This window comes from Ranitomeya variabilis, chromosome 1 (assembly GCF_051348905.1).
Source record: "Ranitomeya variabilis isolate aRanVar5 chromosome 1, aRanVar5.hap1, whole genome shotgun sequence".
NCBI classification, from domain to species: domain Eukaryota; kingdom Metazoa; phylum Chordata; class Amphibia; order Anura; family Dendrobatidae; genus Ranitomeya; species Ranitomeya variabilis.
The window spans coordinates 29187093-29207949 of NC_135232.1; the positions used below are offsets into that span (position 1 = coordinate 29187093).

Below are 20857 nucleotides of genomic sequence, written 5' to 3' on the forward strand. Positions count from 1 at the left end.
TGGTCTACAAGAAAATGGCGGCCGACGTCCAGAGCCGGGGACAGGGCGGTGATGAATGACCTCCTCCTCCGCCGCCGCCTCTCTGCACTCAGGAGCCGGGAGGAGCGCCCAGCAGCAGCAGCGGCCGGGGCGGGTCACCTCTCCTGCACCCTCCGTAAACCGGAAGTCTACGGCCGGAGCCTGCAGCAGCGCCCGGTGCTTTCCGGTGACCCATGAGCTCGTGCCGGGTCCTCCTGTGCGCCGGCTGCTCTGGGCGCCTCACCCGCCGGGCGCCCGCTGCTTTCCACCAGAGGCGGGTGTGCACGCGGCCCAGTGACCCGGGCGGAGGCTTCAGACCGGAGAGAGTGGCCGTGGTGACCAAGACCAGCCGCTATGAGTTCGAGCAGCAGCGGTACCGGTCCTCCGGGCTGTCCGAGGACGAGCTGCGGGAGCTGGTGAGTGGGGAGCCCCCGGGAGCGCTGTGGGACGACCACCAGCACTGAGAACGGGGCCGAGAATGGGGCGACCGCCAGGGCGAGAACGGGGCGACCGCTGAGACTAGGGCGACCGCTGAGACTAGGGCGACCGCCGGGATCGAGAGATGAACGACCACCAGAGCTGAGAGATGGGCGACCGCCAGAGCTGAGAGATGGGCGACCGCCAGAGCTGAGAGATGGGCGACCGCCAGAGCTGAGAGATGGGCGACCGCCAGAGCTGAGAGATGGGCGACCGCCAGAGCTGAGAGATGGGCGACCGCCAGAGCTGAGAGATGGGCGACCGCCAGAGCTGAGAGATGGGCGACCGCCAGAGCTGAGAGATGGGCGACCGCCAGAGCTGAGAGATGGGCGACCGCCAGAGCTGAGAGATGGGCGACCGCCAGAGCTGAGAGATGGGCGACCGCCAGAGCTGAGAGATGGGCGACCGCCAGAGCTGAGAGATGGGCGACCGCCAGGGCCGAGAACGGGGCGACCGCTGAGACTAGGGTGACCGCCGGGATCGAGAAATGGGCGACCGCCAGAGCTGAGAGATGGGCGACCGCCAGAGCTGAGAGATGGGCGACCGCCAGAGCTGAGAAATGGGCGACCGCCAGAGCTGAGAGATGGGCGACCGCCAGAGCTGAGAGATGGGCGACCGCCAGAGCTGAGAGATGGGCGACCGCCAGAGCTGAGAGATGGGCGACCGCCAGAGCTGAGAGATGGGCGACCGCCAGAGCTGAGAGATGGGCGACCGCCAGGGCCGAGAACGGGGCGACCGCTGAGACTAGGGTGACCGCCGGGATCGAGAAATGGGCGACCGCCAGAGCTGAGAGATGGGCGACCGCCAGAGCTGAGAGATGGGCGACCGCCAGAGCTGAGAGATGGGCGACCGCCAGGGCCGAGAACGGGGCGACCGCTGAGACTAGGGTGACCGCCGGGATCGAGAAATGGGCGACCGCCAGAGCTGAGAGATGGGCGACCGCCAGAGCTGAGAGATGGGCGACCGCCAGAGCTGAGAGATGGGCGACCGCCAGAGCTGAGAGATGGGCGACCGCCAGAGCTGAGAGATGGGCGACCGCCAGAGCTGAGAGATGGGCGACCGCCAGAGCTGAGAGATGGGCGACCGCCAGAGCTGAGAGATGGGCGACCGCCAGAGCTGAGAGATGGGCGACCGCCAGAGCTGAGATGGGCGACCGCCAGAGCTGAGAGATGGGCGACCGCCAGAGCTGAGAGATGGGCGACCGCCAGAGCTGAGAGATGGGCGACCGCCAGAGCTGAGAGATGGGCGACCGCCAGAGCTGAGAGATGGGCAAATGCTGGGGCTGAGAACAGAGTGACCGCTGAGACCAGGGTGACCGCCGGGACCGAGAGATGGACAACCACCAGAGCTGAGAGATGGGCGACCGCCGGGGCCGAGAGATGGGCGACCGCCGGGGCCGAGAGATGGGCGACCGCCGGGGCCGAGAGATGGGCGACCGCCGGGGCCGAGAGATGGGCGACCGCCGGGGCCGAGAGATGGGCGACCGCCGGGGCCGAGAGATGGGCGACCGCCGGGGCCGAGAGATGGGCGACCGCCGGGGCCGAGAGATGGGCGACCGCCGGGGCCGAGAGATGGGCGACCGCCGGGGCCGAGAGATGGGCGACCGCCGGGGCCGAGAGATGGGCGACCGCCGGGGCCGAGAACGGGGCGACCGATGAGACCGAGAACGGGGCGACCGATGAGACCGAGATATGGACGAACACCAGTGCTGAGAGATGAGATGGGCAACCACCAGAGCTGAGAAATGGGCGACCACTAGTAGACACTTTTTTTTTTTTTCCCCTTTATTGCCGCAGTTTTTTTTAGCCTCCGTCTTCCATACGGGATAGATACTATAATATTTTATCAGTTCTACATTTACATATACGGTAATGCTTTTTTTTTATTATTATTTATTTATTTTTGGGTGGAAAACTGGAATGGTGATTAAAAAAAAGGTAATTTTTTTATTGTTATTGGTTTCCCTAAGACACCCAATCGTAAAAATAGATTATTGTTCTATAATTAAGTTTCTGGGGAAAAAATTGAGTTGATGGTGGGGGAGGGTGTGGGAATCATAAGTTGTGTGTGGTGGGGGATGCTTAATTTAGAAATTCACCGCCATGGTGCGCACTCACCATCCACCCACCCGCAAGGCCCATCTGCAATGTCTAATCCCTACCTTGCAAGTGCTGTGGCCCCTCCATCATGTCCCAGGCTCAGGGGCCACACACACAATCCTACACTTCTATGGGACTTTTCGGAAACATTGTAACTATTTGGGGGATTCTGTTCCTTTGTTCAGTGTCCGGATTCCTGCTCTGTCTGGAGCGCTGCTCTGGAGATGTCGGGTTCTGTGCCAGGAGGGGGCAGAGAAAGCAAAGTGCCCAGAACAAGTTGTACTGGTTATATGCCCAAATAGGCGGAATCTGCCAGGGGTGGGCTCGTTACTGCAGACATTAGGAACCGCTCACACCCCTCCAGGGGTCTGGGGAATATAACTGCAGTTTCCATGGACTTGGATAGAAGTCGGCTCCTGTTCTCGGTGACGCCGGCTCCTGAGATCTGACCAGCCCCGTATGAAACCATTCACTTCCCTGCACACCGTCGGTCCGGGGCTGCACTGCTCACCCCTAAATCTGTGCACTCTTAAAGTGAACTTGTCATCAGGTCTCTAACTGGGAGAGGGGGAGGGGACGCCAAGGAAGCCCAGCAATGTCTAAGACAAGAGCAGCTGCCCGCCCGGGAGTGTGCAAGGTGCAGGAGGCCGCCGAATAATGCATCATTCCCTGTGCTGTATTATCCTCTGCTGTACTATCCTCCTCCTCTCCTGTACACCCGGTGCTGTACTATCCTCCTCTCCTGCACACCCAGTGCTGTACTATGCTCCTCCTCTCCTGCACACCCAGTGCTGTACTATGCTCCTCTCCTCCTGCACACCCAGTGCTGTACTATGCTCCTCCTCTCCTGCACACCCAGTGCTGTACTATGCTTCTCTCCTCCTGCACACCCAGTGCTGTACTCTTCTCCTCTCCTCCTGTACACCCAGTGCTGTACTCTTCTCCTCTCCTCCTGTACACCCAGTGCTGTACTATCCTCCTCTCCTCCTGTACACCCAGTACTGTACTATCCTCCTCCTCTCCTGTACACCCGGTACTGTACTATCCTCTCCTCCTGCACACCCAGTACTGTACTATCCTCCTCTCCTCCTGCACACCCAGTGCTGTACTCTTCTCCGCTCCTCCTGTACACCCAGTGCTGTACTATCCTCCGCTCCTCCTGCACACCCAGTGCTGTACTATCCTCCGCTCCTCCTGCACACCCAGTGCTGTACTATCCTCCGCTCCTCCTGCACACCCAGTGCTGTACTATCCTCCGCTCCTCCTGCACACCCAGTGCTGTACTATCCTCCACTCCTCCTGCACACCCAGTGCTGTACTATCCTCCGCTCCTCCTGCACACCCAGTGCTGTACTATCCTCCGCTCCTCCTGCACACCCAGTGCTGTACTGTCCTCCGGTACACCCAGTGCTGTACTATCCTCCGCTCCTCCTGCACACCCAGTGCTGTACTATCCTCCACTCCTCCTGCACACCCAGTGCTGTACTATCCTCCGCTCCTCCTGCACACCCAGTGCTGTACTATCCTCCGGTACACCCAGTGCTGTACTATTCTCCGGTACACCCAGTGCTGTAGTATCCTCCGCTCCTCCTGCACACCCAGTGCTGTACTATCCTCCGCTCCTCCTGCACACCCAGTGCTGTACTATCCTCCGCTCCTCCTGCACACCCAGTGCTGTACTATTCTCCGGTACACCCAGTGCTGTAGTATCCTCCGCTCCTCCTGCACACCCGGTGTTGTACTATCCTCCGCTCCTCCTGCACACCCAGTGCTGTACTATCCTCCGCTCCTCCTGCACACCCAGTGCTGTACTATCCTCCGCTCCTCCTGCACACCCAGTGCTGTACTATTCTCCGGTACACCCAGTGCTGTAGTATCCTCCGCTCCTCCTGCACACCCGGTGTTGTACTATCCTCCGCTCCTCCTGCACACCCGGTGTTGTACTATCCTCCGGTACACCCAGTGCTGTACTATCCTCCGCTCCCCCGGTGCACTCTGCTCCTGCGCCCCACACCTCCGGCGCGCACTGCTCTCCGCTCCTCCAGAACACTGTTGACTGTACTCTTGGATTGTGCGGGTCGACACCAGTTCCTGCAGACGGTTTAATCTCCCCCTGAGTGTCACACCGGGCGCCCAGACATAATACTCTTCAGGATTATGTTGTGTTCATCCATGTTTAACCCCGTCATTCATGGCTCATCCCCAGCGGCTTAATAAATCTTCACTCATTGAAAGGGCCGGTGCTAAATGACATCTCTAACGTTTGCTCCTTTCTCAGTGTGCAGCGCTGTGATTCCAGCTCCGGCTGATGCTCCCGTCTGATCCTTATACTCAGTGTCACCTCTTTTCTTCTCCAGCTCGCCCTGAAAGGTTCCAGCTACAACGGCCTGTTACAGCGACACAACATTCACTCGGAGAACGTGGAGCACGTGGTGCAGAGCCTCAGGTCCGTGTCTCCTGCCCCCGAATATGCGCTGCCCTCATTTCTGACTTATGCATGGAGAAGACGTCCAGAGCATCTAAGAAAGTGCGGCTCCCGCTCAGACGATCTCTGCTCTGCTGTGATTTATGCAATCGCTTGTTTTCTTGCAGGAATGAAGGCATCGACGTGCGGGTGGTGAGGAGGAGAGACTACGACGAGGAGACGGTGCGATGGGCCGACGCCGTCATCTCCGCAGGAGGTACAGATTTATACTGCACTGATGGAACGACTTTTACTGCATCGTCGCTCAGTCTTTAAAGGGGCACAATCTGGGCATAGGGCGTGTTCTGGACCCCCTGGGTGGAATATCTACCAGAACCTTCAGTATATGGAGGTGTAGCCTGCCTTGGTTTGGGGTTCACATCCCTTGTTATTGCTCAGCTTTGTCCTCTAGGAGGAGAGCTGATTTGCATGCCCTTTTCCCAGGGAGCATTGTCCCTGTAGGAGACGCACGTCCCAGGCCTCTCACCCCGTCAGATCCGTGTCACAGGACCGGCCGCATCCCCTGACCTTGGTGTGATCTGCCAAAAAACACAAAGTGGCACAAAATGCAACCGAGCACCTGACAGCAGCATTTCACAACACGACATATTTAGGGAGTGAGCCAAGTGATCGTACGTGAGATGTCACCTGGCCTGACCCCCTACAAATAGGATCACGGCTGCACCTGCCCGATTGGCGCCCTCCGCGCCCCTACACATGCAAAAATGCAAAACACAAGCTTGATTATTCGAGAGCAGATCATGTGGCCACATGAGGACCTGGTGATGGACTACAAAATGCATCCAAAAGGCAATAATGGCTGACCTGGTGCACGCCGCGAGGACGTCCGCTGGAGGTGCGCGGCACGAGGGTGTCCGCTGGAGGTGCGCGGCGCGAGGGCGTCCGCTGGAGGTGCGCGGCGCGAGGGCGTCCGCTGGGGGTGCGCGGCGCGATGGCGTCCGCTGGAGGTGCGCGGCGCGAGGGGGTCCGCTGATGGAGCGCACCTTCCATTTGGCAAACAGGAGCATGGATGCAGGGGAGCGATGCGCTCCTGACGAAAAGATGAGACGTCCACTTTTATGTGATCGCCTAGCAGGAATTGTTCCGTTTCCCTACAGCACCCCCATAGGAGAAATGAGGCATTACACAGTGTCGATTCTTATCAATGCCTGTCGGGTCCTCCAGAGTCTTGAGATAATCCCTCCTCTATTTAATAATGGAGTATATAAATGTTTTCTGTACTGGACCTCCCCTTTAAACAAGTGGTGCATGCGTGCGTTTCTGCACCACAATTTATTGTATTTTTTTCTTTTTTTTTTTCGTTAGGGGACGGGACGATGCTCCTCGCTGCTAGTAAAGTGCTGGACAAGTCCAAGCCAGTGATCGGAGTGAACACCGATCCGGAGAGGTAACGAGACGTGACTGTCAGGTGAATGCTGAGCAAGCAGAAACCTATAAAACGCCCAGTAATAGGCAGTGATGGCTCAGATGATGGCTCAGAATGGGGAGACCTCCGTAGATCTGAAGATTGGGCTGTGCCTGTAGCCGTTGTTCACATTACCCGATCAGTAATATACCTCTTATGTGTTTTATCTCCCCCAGATCTGAAGGACACCTCTGCCTACCGGTGCGGTACACTCGCTCCTTCCCCGAAGCTCTGCACAAGCTTTATCGCGGTGAGTTCAGGTAATATTCTTGACAAATTCTCTGACAGAGGTTTCCCTCATTTACGACGTGCTGCAAAGTCTAAGCCAATTAACCCCTTCCTGACATCCGCCCGTACATACATTGCACAGGTATATGGAGCCGGCTGAAGAGCTGTGTCACACAGCCGGCACCTGCCGGTAACAGCAGCGACCGGAGCCGAGCTCCAATTGCTGCTTTAGGGCATTGTCCAGACCTGGTTAGTTCGTATGAAGGTGATTTCAGGATATTTCTTTTATTTTTTAGGTGGCAGTGGCGTCAGCGGATCAGACTGTTCCTGGAAGGCACCGGAATAAACCTCACACCCGTAGACCTACATGAGCAGCAACTGAGCCTGGAACAGCACAGCAAGGCCCATAGTGCCGGAGGTCATCCAGAGCAAAGTAAGGTGAAGAATCGGCTGTACTTGACACTGCACATGGCTGGGAACACAAAAAATGTCAGTGGATATGTTGTAATTCACGCAGAAGGGACTTCAGTGATAAGAGTAGGGCTAGGGGTGACTTATAGTATTAGTCGTCCACCAATAAAGGTGGAGGAAAAAACTGCGGCACTCACCGATGTTGCTAAATCCAGCAGGAGCAGTGGAGACGCGTACAAAGGTCGTGGTCGTTTCGCGACATCTGATGCTTCCTCTGGCCTTCAGGACGCCAGAGGAAGCATCAGGCAGCGCGAAACGGCCCTAGCTTTGTCTGCACCGCTGCATATGCTGTAAAAAAATTAATTTTGGTTTGGTGTTTCTTCCCATTAACCAGCTCGAATTGTGGTTGTTTATTGGCCAGCAAGGCTGCATGGGGACAGAAGGATCGTTATGTTCTGTCTCCCGGGGCTATGTGCCAGCTACGACCATTGTTTTTTGTTTTCCCTTGTAGCCTTTCGATAGCGCCTGCACCAAAAGTACTCTGATTACTGCTTTTTTTTGTTTTTTTGCGTTTTCTGTACACCTTTTCTTGCGTATTTTTAGAGCACAAATACTGGGATTCTGCACTAAAAACATAACTGCAGTTTCTTTTCTGGCTCCTCATATAAACTTATAGTAAAAAGTGCACCAAAAACGCACCGATCACCAGCGTCTTAGAACGCAGCGGGCGGATGTTTTCATCTAATCACATCCACTTTGCTTAAACTGTTAAGGGCGTCAGATTTTCTGCACAAAAACAGCAGCGTTAACAGTGTGTGAACACGGAGTGACAGTGTAACCATCAGATCAGTGTCGCGTGCAGCAGCCTGTACTCTGTGACTGCACAATGTCTGTCGTGGGTTTATTCACCTTCTGGTTTTTGTTTCCCAGCATCTGCGACTGTTTCGGGGCCCCACCTGCTGCCCGTAAGAGCATTGAATGAAGTGTTTATCGGGGAGTCTCTGTCCTCCAGGTACCATCGCTGGCCTTTGCTCGATGTTTGGGGCTTGTGCACAGGGCTGTTGGGTGCATCGTCTGAGCATGTCCTGTTCTCTGCTGTATTATTCTGGGCTGTCTCAGCCTGCACTCCGCTGTTCTCTGCTGTTATTCTGGGCTGTGACATTGTGGCAGCCTGCACTCCGCTGTTCTCTGCAAGGCTTCCGATTCTTCACTTCATGGTCTCCCCCCATCTTAAAGGGAAAGATCTTATTCTTCACTGAAACCCCTGTTGCTTTATTCTTTGCTCTGCACTATACATCTACAGCAACAATTCCCCTCAGTCTTTATTGAGAAACTCCGGGCAAATTTTCATAATTCGCAAGATGGAGCCACTGTGGTCACGTTACATTACAGGACTGCGGAAGATAAACTCTAGTTCCTCCATATATAGCAAAAAATACCAAAATAGTGCCCCATTCATTGCTCCGCAGCCATTGGCTGAAGCTGCTCCTCACTGACTTCCCGCTCTGCAGCCTTTGGCTGAAGCTGCTCCTCACTGACTTTCCGATCTGCAGCCATTGGCTGAGGCCGCTCCTCATTGACTTCCAACTCTGCAGCCATTGGCTGAAGCTGCTCCTCACTAATTTCCTGCTCTACAGCCATTGGCTGAGGCTGTATCACACAGACTTCTCACAGAAAGCAAAGAGCTCAAAGTATGACTGGTGTCACGTGCAAAGTTCCTGCAGTGGCGAGCAGAGCAGGAAGTCTTGTGTGATGCTGCCTCAGCCAATCGCTGCAGAGCAGGAAGTCTTGTATGATGCTGCCTCAGCCAATCGCTGCAGAGCAGGAAGTCTTGTGTGATGCTGCCTCAGCCAATCGCTGCAGAGCAGGAAGGCTTGTGTGATGCTGCCTCAGCCAATCGCTGCAGAGTTGGAAGGCTTGTGTGATGCTGCCTCAGCCAATCGCTGCAGAGCAGGAAGTGATGTCACTTGGAGGCGTGGTTTGACACATCCAGGAACATGCAGCAGTCATCACTTCCTGTTTTATAAGTTACAGAGCAGCTTTGTAAATTGCTTTTCAGGGACCAGGGGTAAAATAATTAATGATCCCAATGTGTCACATGACCCTCATAGATTAATTTTAGTGATACTGGAAGTTTGCCTGAAGTTTCCCTTTAAATACCCTCATTATTCGGTTGTTGCACAGACTTTCTGACTTTGCCGCTTCCTTCGGCTTCTCTGCCCTGCTGTATTGTAATTTACTCTCCATGTGACCCCCTCGGCTGTGAGGTTAGTCCCCCTGATACACACTTATGTTCTGTCTCATTTAGGGCGAACTATAAATTCTGCAAACCTCGTTTTACCTTCTCGCTTCATAGGGCGTCCTACTACGAGATCTCAGTGGACGACGGGCCCTGGGAGAAGCAGAAGAGCTCAGGACTGAACGTTTGCACTGGGACAGGATCGAAAGCCTGGTAACGTCTGGGAATAGTACGCCGCCCGTCACCGATCACTGTAGACCAAGGAGGGGACCGCGGCCACCCTCTGACTCTGTGTATAGGCGGCCTCCAGTGTCGGAGGAGAGCAGCAGGCGGTCGTTGGTTCCCCTTTAACTCTGTGCAAATGTTCATAACCTTCATTTCTCAAAAACCTAGAAGAGGGGGAGGAGGGAGATGCAGCTGCAGTGACAATGAAGCGCTATGTGCAGTGGGGGCAGACAACTGGGCGAAAATGGATGAAAATGTCCCATAGTGTTACCTAGCTTTTCCATAGCACTACATTTGCCGCTCTATATACACCTCATATACAAGATATATAGGAGTCAGAGCTGTATATTCTTGGTTTATAGGTCTTACAACATAAACAAGATGGCGCCACAGACGGTGGAAGAAATACTGCATGTTGGTGAGTGTCGTCCCTGTAGATACGGATTCTTAACGTCATGCACACACTATTACACCTTAGATTCCCCACAGTCCCCCACTTTTACCCTAATGACGGCTTTACACCCCCTTGGCTTTCTCTCTGGCAGCCTCAGCCGGTCGTCACCTGGAATGGCTTCTTGCAGTCTGAGTAGAGCTCACTGGGGGGCTGTGTCCTTTCCCCGAGTGGGGTCGAGCCCCCTGGAGAATAAGGCATTGTATGCAGGTCTCTTGGGGGATTTCCTGTACCCATCACTTTTTCCCATTTTGAGTGGCTCACTTGACGGCTCTACTGTGTAGACTCAGAGAGGTTGAACAGAGTTATCATTAGCGGGCGAAATGGTAAGTGATGGCTGTATTGCACTGCTGGAGGTTTAGATTTTGAAGGATGGTAGCACTATATTTTTTACAATACTCTGTATACAGCCCCCCCCCCCCCTAGACTTCATCTCTTCCTCACCCTTTGTGTGGCTTATCAGCTTTGCTGTATAGACTATGCCAGAGTGAGCAGAGTCATCAGATTATTACAGAATACTGACGGAATTAAATACACGAGACATTTGCTTTAATCAAACTTTTTTTTTTTTTAGTGAAACGTTATAACATTGTGAACCGGACTCTGGACAGCGACCTGATAGAGCAAGGTGAGTTTTCTATACAGTCACTTGAGAAAGTATTCATCCCATTGGATTTTTACCTATTTTGTTACCTTACAACCTCTGTACCTAATTTTGGAATCTAATTTGTGTGTGATGCATCAGCACTAAATAGACTAAGTTGGTGAAGTGAGAAAAATGTAGGTGAAAGTTAAATTTACTGGATCAAAAAACTAAAAATTGGCATGTGCATATTTATTCACCCTTTTGCGATGAAGCCCCTAACAATTTCTGGTGCAAGCAATTCCCTTCATATGTCCCATGCTTAGTGACAGGACGTCCCCCTGTGTGCAATCTAAGTGTCACAAGTCTGTCAGTATATACACATTACCTTCTCGGATAGGCCACAGAGGCTGCAGCACCAATAACAAGAGGTATCACTAACCAAACACCATCATGAAGACCAAGGAAATCTCCAAACACCACCATAAAGACCAAGGAGATCTCTAAACAACACCACGAAGACCAAGGAGATCTCCAAACACCACCATGAAGACCAAGGAGATCTCCAAACACCACCACAAAGACCAAGGAGATCTCCAAACAACACCACGAAGACCAAGGAGATCTCCAAACAACACCACGAAGACCAAGGAGATCTCCAAACGCCACCACGAAGACCAAGGAGATCTCCAAACGCCACCACGAAGACCAAGGAGATCTCCAAACGCCACCACGAAGACCAAGGAGATCTCCAAACACCACCATAAAGACCAAGGAGATCTCCAAACACCACCATAAAGACCAAGGAGATCTCTAGACAACACCATAAAGACCAAGGAGATCTCCAGTCAAGTCAAGGACACAGTGGTTGAGAAGTACAAGTCAGGGTTGGGTTATTTAACCCCTCAACGATCGCCGATACGCCATTTAACGGCAGTTAAGGGTACTTACGCCTCAGCACCCCTTTTTAACAGCGCTGAGAAATAAGTGTATAGCGTCCCCCAGAGTCGAAATTTCTCCAGGGTCTCGGCTACAGAGCGTAGCTGGCATCCCAGAGAACATGATTCGGGTTGGTTTCTACTCACCCCAGTGTTGCGATCACCGTTAATAACGTTGACCGCAAAAAAAACAAAAAGGTGTGATTTTCCCATTTAATTTCTCTCATCAGAGGATAGAGAAATGGGGTCCCCTGATTCTCCCCCCAGTACCTTTGGTGTCCCTGGATCCCCCTGTGATATCCCCGGCCTGCGTTGTCTTCCGGACAGAAAATGGCTAGCTCAGGTGCAGTGCGCCTGCCGAGAACTGCCAGCCGGCAACAGTAGCAACATTTTCCTATTGGTTTATTTTGATCACTGTGGTAGACCCTATCACAGTGATCAAATCACAGTGATCAGAATAAAAAAAAAGTGGTAAATCAAACCCTCCTTTATCACCCCCTTAGTTAGGTAAAAATAATAAAATACATTTTATTTATTTCCATTTTTACATTAGGGTTGGCCGAAAGTTAGGTGAGTGTTGGGTTTACGGTTAAGATTGGAGTTAGAATTGGGGGGGTTCCACGGTTTAGGTACAGGGGTTGGACAAAATAATGGAAACACCTTGAAACATCAACAAAAGTTAGTTTAATATTGTGTAAGTCCACTTTTTTTGGCAATTACAGCCTCAATTCTCCGAGGTATGGATTCATACAAGGTGTGAATTGTTTCCATAGGAATTTTAGCCCATTCTGCAGTTAAAACACCCTCCAGTTCTTTGAGCGATGATGGCGGCGGAAATTGATGTCTAACTTGAATCTCTAAAATCGACCATAAATGCTCAATAATGTTGAGGTCTGGGGATTGTGGGGGCCAGATGAGATGCTCAACTTCATTAGAATGTTCCTCGTGCCATGCTTTAACGATTCTAGGTGTATGAATTGGTGCATTATCATCCTGAAAGATGGCGTTCCCCTCCGGGAACAGTGCTTGAACCATTGGATGCACTTGGTCGCCCAAAATGCCTAAATAATCTCGGCTGTTTATTCTTCCATGAAGGGATATCATTGGCCCGGCGGATCTCTATGAAATAGCACCCCAGATCATCATAGAACCTCCGCCATGTTTTACGGTTGGGAGAAGGCAGTCTGGATGGAATGCTTCTTTCGGCGGTCTCCAAACGTACACTCGGCCGGAGGTCGGAAATAGGGTAAACGATGATTCGTCTGAGAATATCACATGTTTCCACTGCTCGCGGGACCAATTCTGGAGGTTTCTACACCACTCTAAACGCTTGGAAACATTTGTCATTGAGAGCAGCGGTTTTCTAATTACAGCTCTTCCGTGGAATCCAGATTTGTGCAGCTCCCGACAAACAGTTTTCGTGGAAACTGGGTTCTGTAGGTGTTCATTGAGCTCAGCAGTGATTTTCGGAACCGTGGTCTTGCGATCCTCTCACAATTCGCTTTAGAGTCCGATGATCTCTCTCAGTCACCTTTGACTTTCGGCCGGACCTGTGCTTTGCTGCGGACGTTTTTCCTTCTCTTTCAAACGCAGTCATTACTTTGGAGACAGTACCTCTCGACACGCCAAGCATTCGGGCACTGTGTTACACTAGCGCCTGCCATACGAGCACCAACAATTTGGCCTCTTTGAAAATCCGAGAGGTCTGCCATTGGTATCAGGTTCTCATCAATGTTCTTACAATTATGCAAAACAAAGTTAATTTACATACACATATCACATAACACAAATAATCAACTACAAAACATTACTATATGGCATGGATTGCATGTTTATAACATGTTCGAACATTATGATGCCAAAACGTTAGGTGTTTCCATTATTTTGTCCAACCCCTGTACATCAGGGGGTCTACAAATGCGACATGGCTCCACCATTGATTCCAGCCAAATTTTGCGTTCAAAAAGTCAAATTGGCTCCTTCCCTTCTGAGCCCAGCCATGCACCCAAACAGTTGTTTTCCCCCACATACGTGGTATCGGCGTACTCGGGAGAAATTGCACAACAGATTTTGTGGTCCATTTTCTCTTGATACCTTTGTGAAAATAAAAAAAAATTGTTTTTTGAGAAAAAAGTTAAATGTTCGTTTTTTAATTTTTTTTATCCTTCCACGTTGCTTTAGTTCTCGTGAAGCACTTGAAGGGTTAATAAACTTCTTGATTGTGGTTTTGAGCACCTTGAGGGGTGCAGTTTTTATAATGGGGTCACTTTTGGGTATTTTCTGTTATATTGACCCCTGAAAATCACTTCAAATGTGAGATGGTCCCTTAACAAAATGGTTTTGTAAATTTTGTTGGAAAAATGAGAAATCGCTGGTCAACTTTTAACCCTTATAACCTCGTAGCAAAAGAAAGAAAAAATTGTTTCCAAAATTGTGCTGATGTAAAGTAGACATGGAAATTGACTATTTTGTGTGACGTATCTCTGTGATTTAAGGGTACGAAAATTAAAAATTGGAAAATGGCAAAATTTTTGAAATTTTTGCCAAATTTCCATTTTTTTCATAAATAAATGCCAGTCATGTCGAATAAATTTTACCACTACATGAAGTACAATATGTCATGAAAAAACATTCTCAGAATCAGTGGGATCCGTTGAAGCATTCCAGAGTTATAGCCTCATAAAGTGACCGTGGTCAGAATTGTAAAAATTGGCCCAGTCATTAAGTACCAAATTGGCTCTGTTACTAAGGGGTTAAAAAAATAAAAAATCTCCAAATCTGATTATCCCCCAGAGCACCATCAAATCCATTATCAAATGGCACCACAACAAACCTGCCAAGAGAGGGCGCCCACCAAAACTCTCAGCCTGGGCAAGGAGAGGCAGCACATACGACCACAATAAGCCGTACACTCCATAGAGGTGTCCTTTATGGAAGAGTGAGCAGAAAAAAGCCTTTACTTCGACACAAAAATTGTAAGACTTGTTTTGCGTTTGTCAAAAGACATGTGGGAGACTCCCGAAATGTATGGAGGAAGGTGCTGTGGTCAGATGAAAACAAAAGTTTAACTTTTTTGGCTACCAAAGTAAGCGGTATTCTTGGCGCCAAACCAACACACTTCATCACTCCGAGAACACCATACCCACAGTGCAACATGGTGGTGGCTGCATCATACTTTGGTGATGTTTTTCGGCAGCAGGGACAGGGAAAATGGTCGAGTCAAGGGGAAGATGGATGGTGTGAAATAGAGATATTCGTGAGGAAAAACCCATTTGTCTCAGTGATTTGAGACTGGGGCGGAGGTTCACCTTCCAAAAAGACAATGACCCAAAGCATACTGCTACAGCAACACTGGAGTGGTGTAAGGGGAAACGTGTGAATGTTCTGGAGTGGCCGAGTCACAGCCCAGACCTTAATCCAATGGGGAATCTGTGGTCAGACGTGAAGATCGCTGTTCACCAGAGGAAACCATCTAAAGTGAAGGGGCTGGAGCAGCGTTCGATGAGGAGTTGATAAAATGTTTTTCAGAGCTAGCGCCACACGTGTTCATGGGTGATGACTGGTATTACAGCTCTGCTCCATTGCTCAGGGTGTGGCATTTATTGTTTGTGGAAGAAAGCCGACATGTTTCAGTGCTCATGTCCTTACCATGTTACATGGCACTGACCAGTGTACAGTCACTGTAGCTCCGCCCACTGGACTCCTGAGCCTAGAGAAAGTCACAGCTTGACTTTAAAATGGGTGTTTTCCGTTTCTCCTCCTGTAGAGTATCCCATTGTAAGTGAATGGTTTTCCTTTTTTTCCCGCAGTGACCAACGAATACAACGACTCTTTAATATTCAGCCCTGAGGAGCAAAGAATGTTTTTCAGTGTCCGGGAACCCATCGCAAATAGAGTATTTTCCAGCAGTCGTCAGCGCGGTTTTACCTCCAAGTAAGCGATTCTCATAATGATGAGTTTTATGCTCGCCCGAACAAAAGTGTATTTTACTAAATTGTGTAAAATTAAAAAATTCCACAGTTTGTTGTATTTAAAAAAAATAAAAATACGTGTGTGTGTGTATGTATGTATGTATGTATGTATGTATGTATGTATGTATATGCATATATATATATATCTCCTGTGCCGATAAATACAGAAAAACAGGATCCTGTGCTGCTGTGTAACCCGCTGTGACCGGCCATGTAGAGATGCTGCAGCTGATGGCCGCGCAATCACAGCTTGTTTGTTCCTTTCATCTAAGGAGCTAATTCACCGAGCTTTTCACCGAATCCATTACTTTGGTGACATCTCATTTTTCAATTAAGGGGATTGTCCAAGATTAAAGGGAATGTCATCAGCAGGTGAACTGGCCACATACTGTACATAATCATTAGATCTATCTGTTGCTGGGATGTAATTAACGACATGTTGTTTCGGGATGCAGACAAGGATCTTATCATGTATCTCTATATACAGGGAGCTCCCCCTAGTGGTGGCTGCAGACAGGATCTTATCATGTATCTCTGTATACAGGGAGCTCCCCCTAGTGGTGGCTGCAGACAGGATCTTATCATGTATCTCTGTATACAGTGAGCTCCCCCTAGTGGTGGCTGCAGACAGGATCTTATCATGTATCTCTGTATACAGGGAGCTCCCCCTAGTGGTGGCTGCAGACAAGGATCTTATCATGTATCTCTGTATACAGGGAGCTCCCCCTAGTGGTGACTGCAGACAGGATCTTATCATGTATCTCTGTATACAGTGAGCTCCCCCTAGTGGTGGCTGCAGACAGGATCTTATCATGTATCTCTGTATACAGTGAGCTCCCCCTAGTGGTGGCTGCAGACAGGATCTTATCATGTATCTCTGTATACAGGGAGCTCCCCCTAGTGGTGACTGCAGACATGATCTGATCATGTATCTCTGTATACAGGGAGCTCCCCTAGTGGTGACTGCAGACAGGATCTTATCATGTATCTCTGTATACAGGGAGCTCCCCCTAGTGGTGACTGCAGACAGGATCTTATCATGTATCTCTGTATACAGGGAGCTCCCCCTAGTGGTGACTGCAGACAGAATCTTATCATGTATCTCTGTATACAGGGAGCTCCCCCTAGTGGTGACTGCAGACATGATCTGATCATGTATCTCTGTATACAGGGAGCTCCCCTAGTGGTGACTGCAGACAGGATCTTATCATGTATCTCTGTATACAGGGAGCTCCTCCTAGTGGTGACTACAGACAGGATCTTATCATGTATCTCTGTATACAGGGAGCTCCCCCTAGTGGTGACTGCAGACAGGATCTTATCATGTGTCTGTGTATACAGGGAGCTCCCCCTAGTGGTAGCTGCAGACAGGATCTTATCATGTATCTCTGTATACAGGGAGCTCCCCCTAGTGGTGGCTGCAGACAGAATCTTATCATGTATCTCTGTATACAGGGAGCTCCCCCTAGTGGTGACTGCAGACAGAATTGTATTATGTATCTCTGTATACAGGGAGCTCCCCCTAGTGGTGACTGCAGACAGGATCTTATCATGTATCTCTGTATACAGGGAGCTCCCCCTAGTGGTGACTGCAGACAGGACCTTATCATGTATCTCTGTATACAGGGAGCTCCCCCTAGTGGTGACTGCAGACAGGATCTTATCATGTATCTCTGTATACAGGGAGCTCCCCCTAGTGGTGGCTGCAGACAGGATCTGATCATGTATCTCTGTATACAGGGAGCTCCCCCTAGTGGTGACTGCAGACAGGACCTTATCATGTATCTCTGTATACAGGGAGCTCCCCCTAGTGGTGACTGCAGACAGGATCTGATCATGTATCTCTGTATACAGGGAGCTCCCCCTAGTGGTGGCTGCAGACAGGATCTGATCATGTATCTCTGTATACAGGGAGCTCCCCCTAGTGGTGACTGCAGACAGGATCTTATCATGTATCTCTGTATACAGGGAGCTCCCCCTAGTGGTGACTGCAGACAGGATCTGATCATGTATCTCTGTATACAGGGAGCTCCCCCTAGTGGTGACTGCAGACAGGATCTTATCATGTATCTCTGTATACAGGGAGCTCCCCCTAGTGGTGGCTGCAGACAGGATCTTATCATGTATCTCTGTATACAGGGAGCTCCCCCTAGTGGTGACTGCAGACAGGATCTTATCATGTATCTCTGTATACAGGGAGCTCCCCCTAGTGGTGGCTGCAGACAGGATCTTATCATGTATCTCTGTATACATGGAGCTCCCCCTAGTGGTGGCTGCAGACAGGATCTTATCATGTATCTCTGTATACAGGGAGCTCCCCCTAGTGGTGACTGCAGACAGGATCTTATCATGTATCTCTGTATACAGGGAGCTCCCCCTAGTGGTGACTGCAGACAGGATCTTATCATGTATCTCTGTATACATGGAGCTCCCCCTAGTGGTGGCTGCAGACAGGATCTTATCATGTATCTCTGTATACAGGGAGCTCCTCCTAGTGGTGGCTGCAGACAGGATCTTATCATGTATCTCTGTATACAGGGAGCTCCCCCTAGTGGTGGCTGCAGACAGGATCTGATCATGTATCTCTGTATACAGGGAGCTCCCCCTAGTGGTGGCTGCAGACAGGATCTTATGTATCTCTGTATACAGGGAGCTCCCCCTAGTGGTGGCTGCAGACAGGATCTGATCATGTATCTCTGTATACAGGGAGCTCCCCCTAGTGGTGGCTGCAGACAGGATCTTATCATGTATCTCTGTACAGGGAGCTCCCCCTAGTGGTGGCTGCAGACAGGATCTTATCATGTATCTCTGTATACAGGGAGCTCCCCCTAGTGGTGGCTGCAGACTGGATCTTATCACGTATCTCTGTATACAGGGAGCTCCCCCTAGTGGTGGCTGCAGACTGGATCTTATCACGTATCTCTGTATACAGGGAGCTCCCCCTAGTGGTGGCTGCAGACTGGATCTTATCATGTATCTCTGTATACAGGGAGCTCCCCCTAGTGGTGACTGCAGACAGGATCTTATCATGTATCTCTGTATACAGGGAGGTCCCCCTAGTGGTGGCTGCAGACAGGATCTTATCATGTATCTCTGTATACAGGGAGCTCCCCCTAGTGGTGGCTGCAGACTGGATCTTATCATGTATCTCTGTATACAGGGGGCGTCCCCTAGTGGTGGCTGCAGACAGGATCTTATCATGTATCTCTGTATACAGGGAGCTCCCCCTAGTGGTGGCTGCAGACAGGATCTGATCATGTATCTCTGTATACAGGGAGTTCCCCCTGGTGGTGGCTCCAGACAGAATCTTATCATGTATCTCTGTATACAGGGAGCTCCCCCTAGTGGTGGCTGCAGACAGGATCTTATCAAGTATGTCTGTATACAGGGAGCTCCCCCTAGTGGTGGCTGCAGACAGGATCTTATCATGTATCTCTGTATACAGGGAGCTCCCCCTAGTGGTGACTGCAGACAGGATCTTATCATGTATCTCTGTATACAGGGAGCTCCCCCTAGTGGTGGCTGCAGACAGAATCTTATCGTGTACCTCTGTATACAGGGAGCTCCCCCTAGTGGTGGCTGCAGACAGGATCTTATCATGAATCTCTATATACAGGGAGCTCCCCCTAGTGGTGACTGCAGACAGGATCTTATCATGTATCTCTGTATACAGGGAGCTCCCCCTAGTGGTGGCTGCAGACAGGATCTTATCATGTATCTCTGTATACAGGGGGCTCCCCCTAGTGGTGGCTGCAGACAGGATCTTATCATGTATCTCTGTATACAGGGAGCTCCCCCTAGTGGTGGCTGCAGACAGAATCTTATCGTGTACCTCTGTATACAGGGAGCTCCCCCTAGTGGTGGCTGCAGACAGGATCTTATCATGTATCTCTGTATACAGGGGGCTTCCCCTAGTGGTGGCTGCAGACAGGATCTGATCATGTATCTCTATATACAGGGAGCTCCCCCTAGTGGTTGCTGCAGACAGGATCTTATCATGTATCTCTATATACAGGGAGCTCCCCCTAGTGGTGACTGCAGACAGGATCTTATCATGTATCTCTGTATACAGGGAGCTCCCCCTAATGGTGGCTGCAGACAGGATCTTATCATGTATCTCTGTATACAGGGAGCTCCCCCTAGTGGTGGCTGCAGACATGATCTGATCATGTATCTCTGTATACAGGGAGCTCCCCCTAGTGGTTGCTGCAGACAGGATCTTATCATGTATCTCTATATACGGGAGCTCCCCCTAGTGGTTGCTGCAGACAGGATCTTATCATGTATCTCTGTATACAGGGAGCTCCCCCTAGTGGTGACTACAGACAGAATCTTATCATGTATCTCTATATACGGGAGCTCCCCCTAGTGGTGACTACAGACAGAATAAGGGTAGAATTTTGGACACAAATGATCTATATAATTAGGACATTTTCATAAAGCTCCTGGCACGGAGATCCTGTCCTTTGACCTTCACGTGTGTGTATATATGTGGGAATAAGGGGTAGTCTGACCCCCATAGAGGGGAGCCCTTAAAACTGAGAATGTCACACTGACTATGTTGTGTTTTGCGTTGCAGGGTGAGTGTGCGGTCCCGGTGTTGGGACGCTTGTATGGTGGTGGACGGAGGTACATCTTTTGAATTCAATGACGGTGCAATTGTGACGATATCCATGGACGGCGCGGACGCTCTGTGCACCGTGCTTCTGGATGAGTGAACAGCAGGGAACCTCCACCTCCAGGAAAACTGCGGAACCTCTTGTCCTAATCCCCCCCATATCCTCAGGACCCTCAGATAATGTGCAAGGCGGGATCAGTCCAACCACAGAAGATATGACGTCTGTTACAGAGACCTGCTGTCACCGCCATCAGCGACTGTTGTACATTTGTAAAGAAATGATGTATTATGGCCACAAGATGCAATTTTTACAGCTTGTTCATTCTGCAGTAGGCGATTTTTAGCTTTACTTTCCTTTGATAAGATTTTTTTTTTTCTAGCAAAATCCGTTGTGGAATTTACAGCTAAACCAAATGTTTGTTTTGGCTGCTGACAAATTCCTGTTAAATATATAACTCGAGTCGAAAATGAATGGTCGCTGTTTTCTTTCCACGGTCGTCTTCTCTTTTGCATAGGACATAAATGAGTTTGGGGCCGGCGGACAGAAGAAAAGGATCGTTGCACTAAGTGTTAATAGATCTAGTAGTGCTCCCCCTCGCCAGGTCCACGTCGCCACCACAGGCCAGAAGAAAAGGATCATTGCATTAATGTTAATAAATCTACTAATGTTCACCTTCACCAGGTCCACGGCACTGCCAGGGGCCAGAAG

At 50.4% G+C, this 20857-nt stretch overlaps 1 protein-coding gene across 2 annotated transcripts; it reads left to right on the forward strand.

Moving 5' to 3' along the window:
- The first annotated feature begins 75 nt into the window (after positions 1-75).
- Positions 76-20616, forward strand: NADK2 (NAD kinase 2, mitochondrial). Of its 2 annotated transcripts, none has more exons than XM_077281641.1 (12): positions 76-434; positions 4952-5040; positions 5187-5275; positions 6385-6466; positions 6661-6744; positions 7009-7145; positions 8054-8135; positions 9480-9575; positions 9950-10005; positions 10613-10666; positions 15369-15492; positions 20110-20616. In XM_077281641.1, exons 1-12 carry the CDS (start codon positions 213-215, stop codon positions 20246-20248), a joined length of 1254 nt encoding a protein of 417 aa, XP_077137756.1. In that variant the 5' UTR covers positions 76-212; the 3' UTR covers positions 20249-20616. The 2 variants fall into 2 exon arrangements, with proteins under 2 accessions (XP_077137756.1, XP_077137751.1); XM_077281636.1 differs by having other exon boundaries at positions 77-434; positions 9432-9575.
- Positions 20617-20857: the final 241 nt, after the last annotated feature.

Bases quoted from the DNA above. Each gene is read 5' to 3' on its own strand.
- NADK2 (XM_077281636.1), top strand. From the start codon at position 213: ATGAGCTCGTGCCGGGTCCTCCTGTGCGCCGGCTGCTCTGGGCGCCTC. The intron at 6,745-7,008 runs GTAATATTCTTG...TTTATTTTTTAG, and splicing joins CTTTATCGCGGTGAGTTCAG to GTGGCAGTGGCGTCAGCGGA. The intron at 10,006-10,612 runs GTGAGTGTCGTC...TTTTTTTTTTAG, and splicing joins GGAAGAAATACTGCATGTTG to TGAAACGTTATAACATTGTG.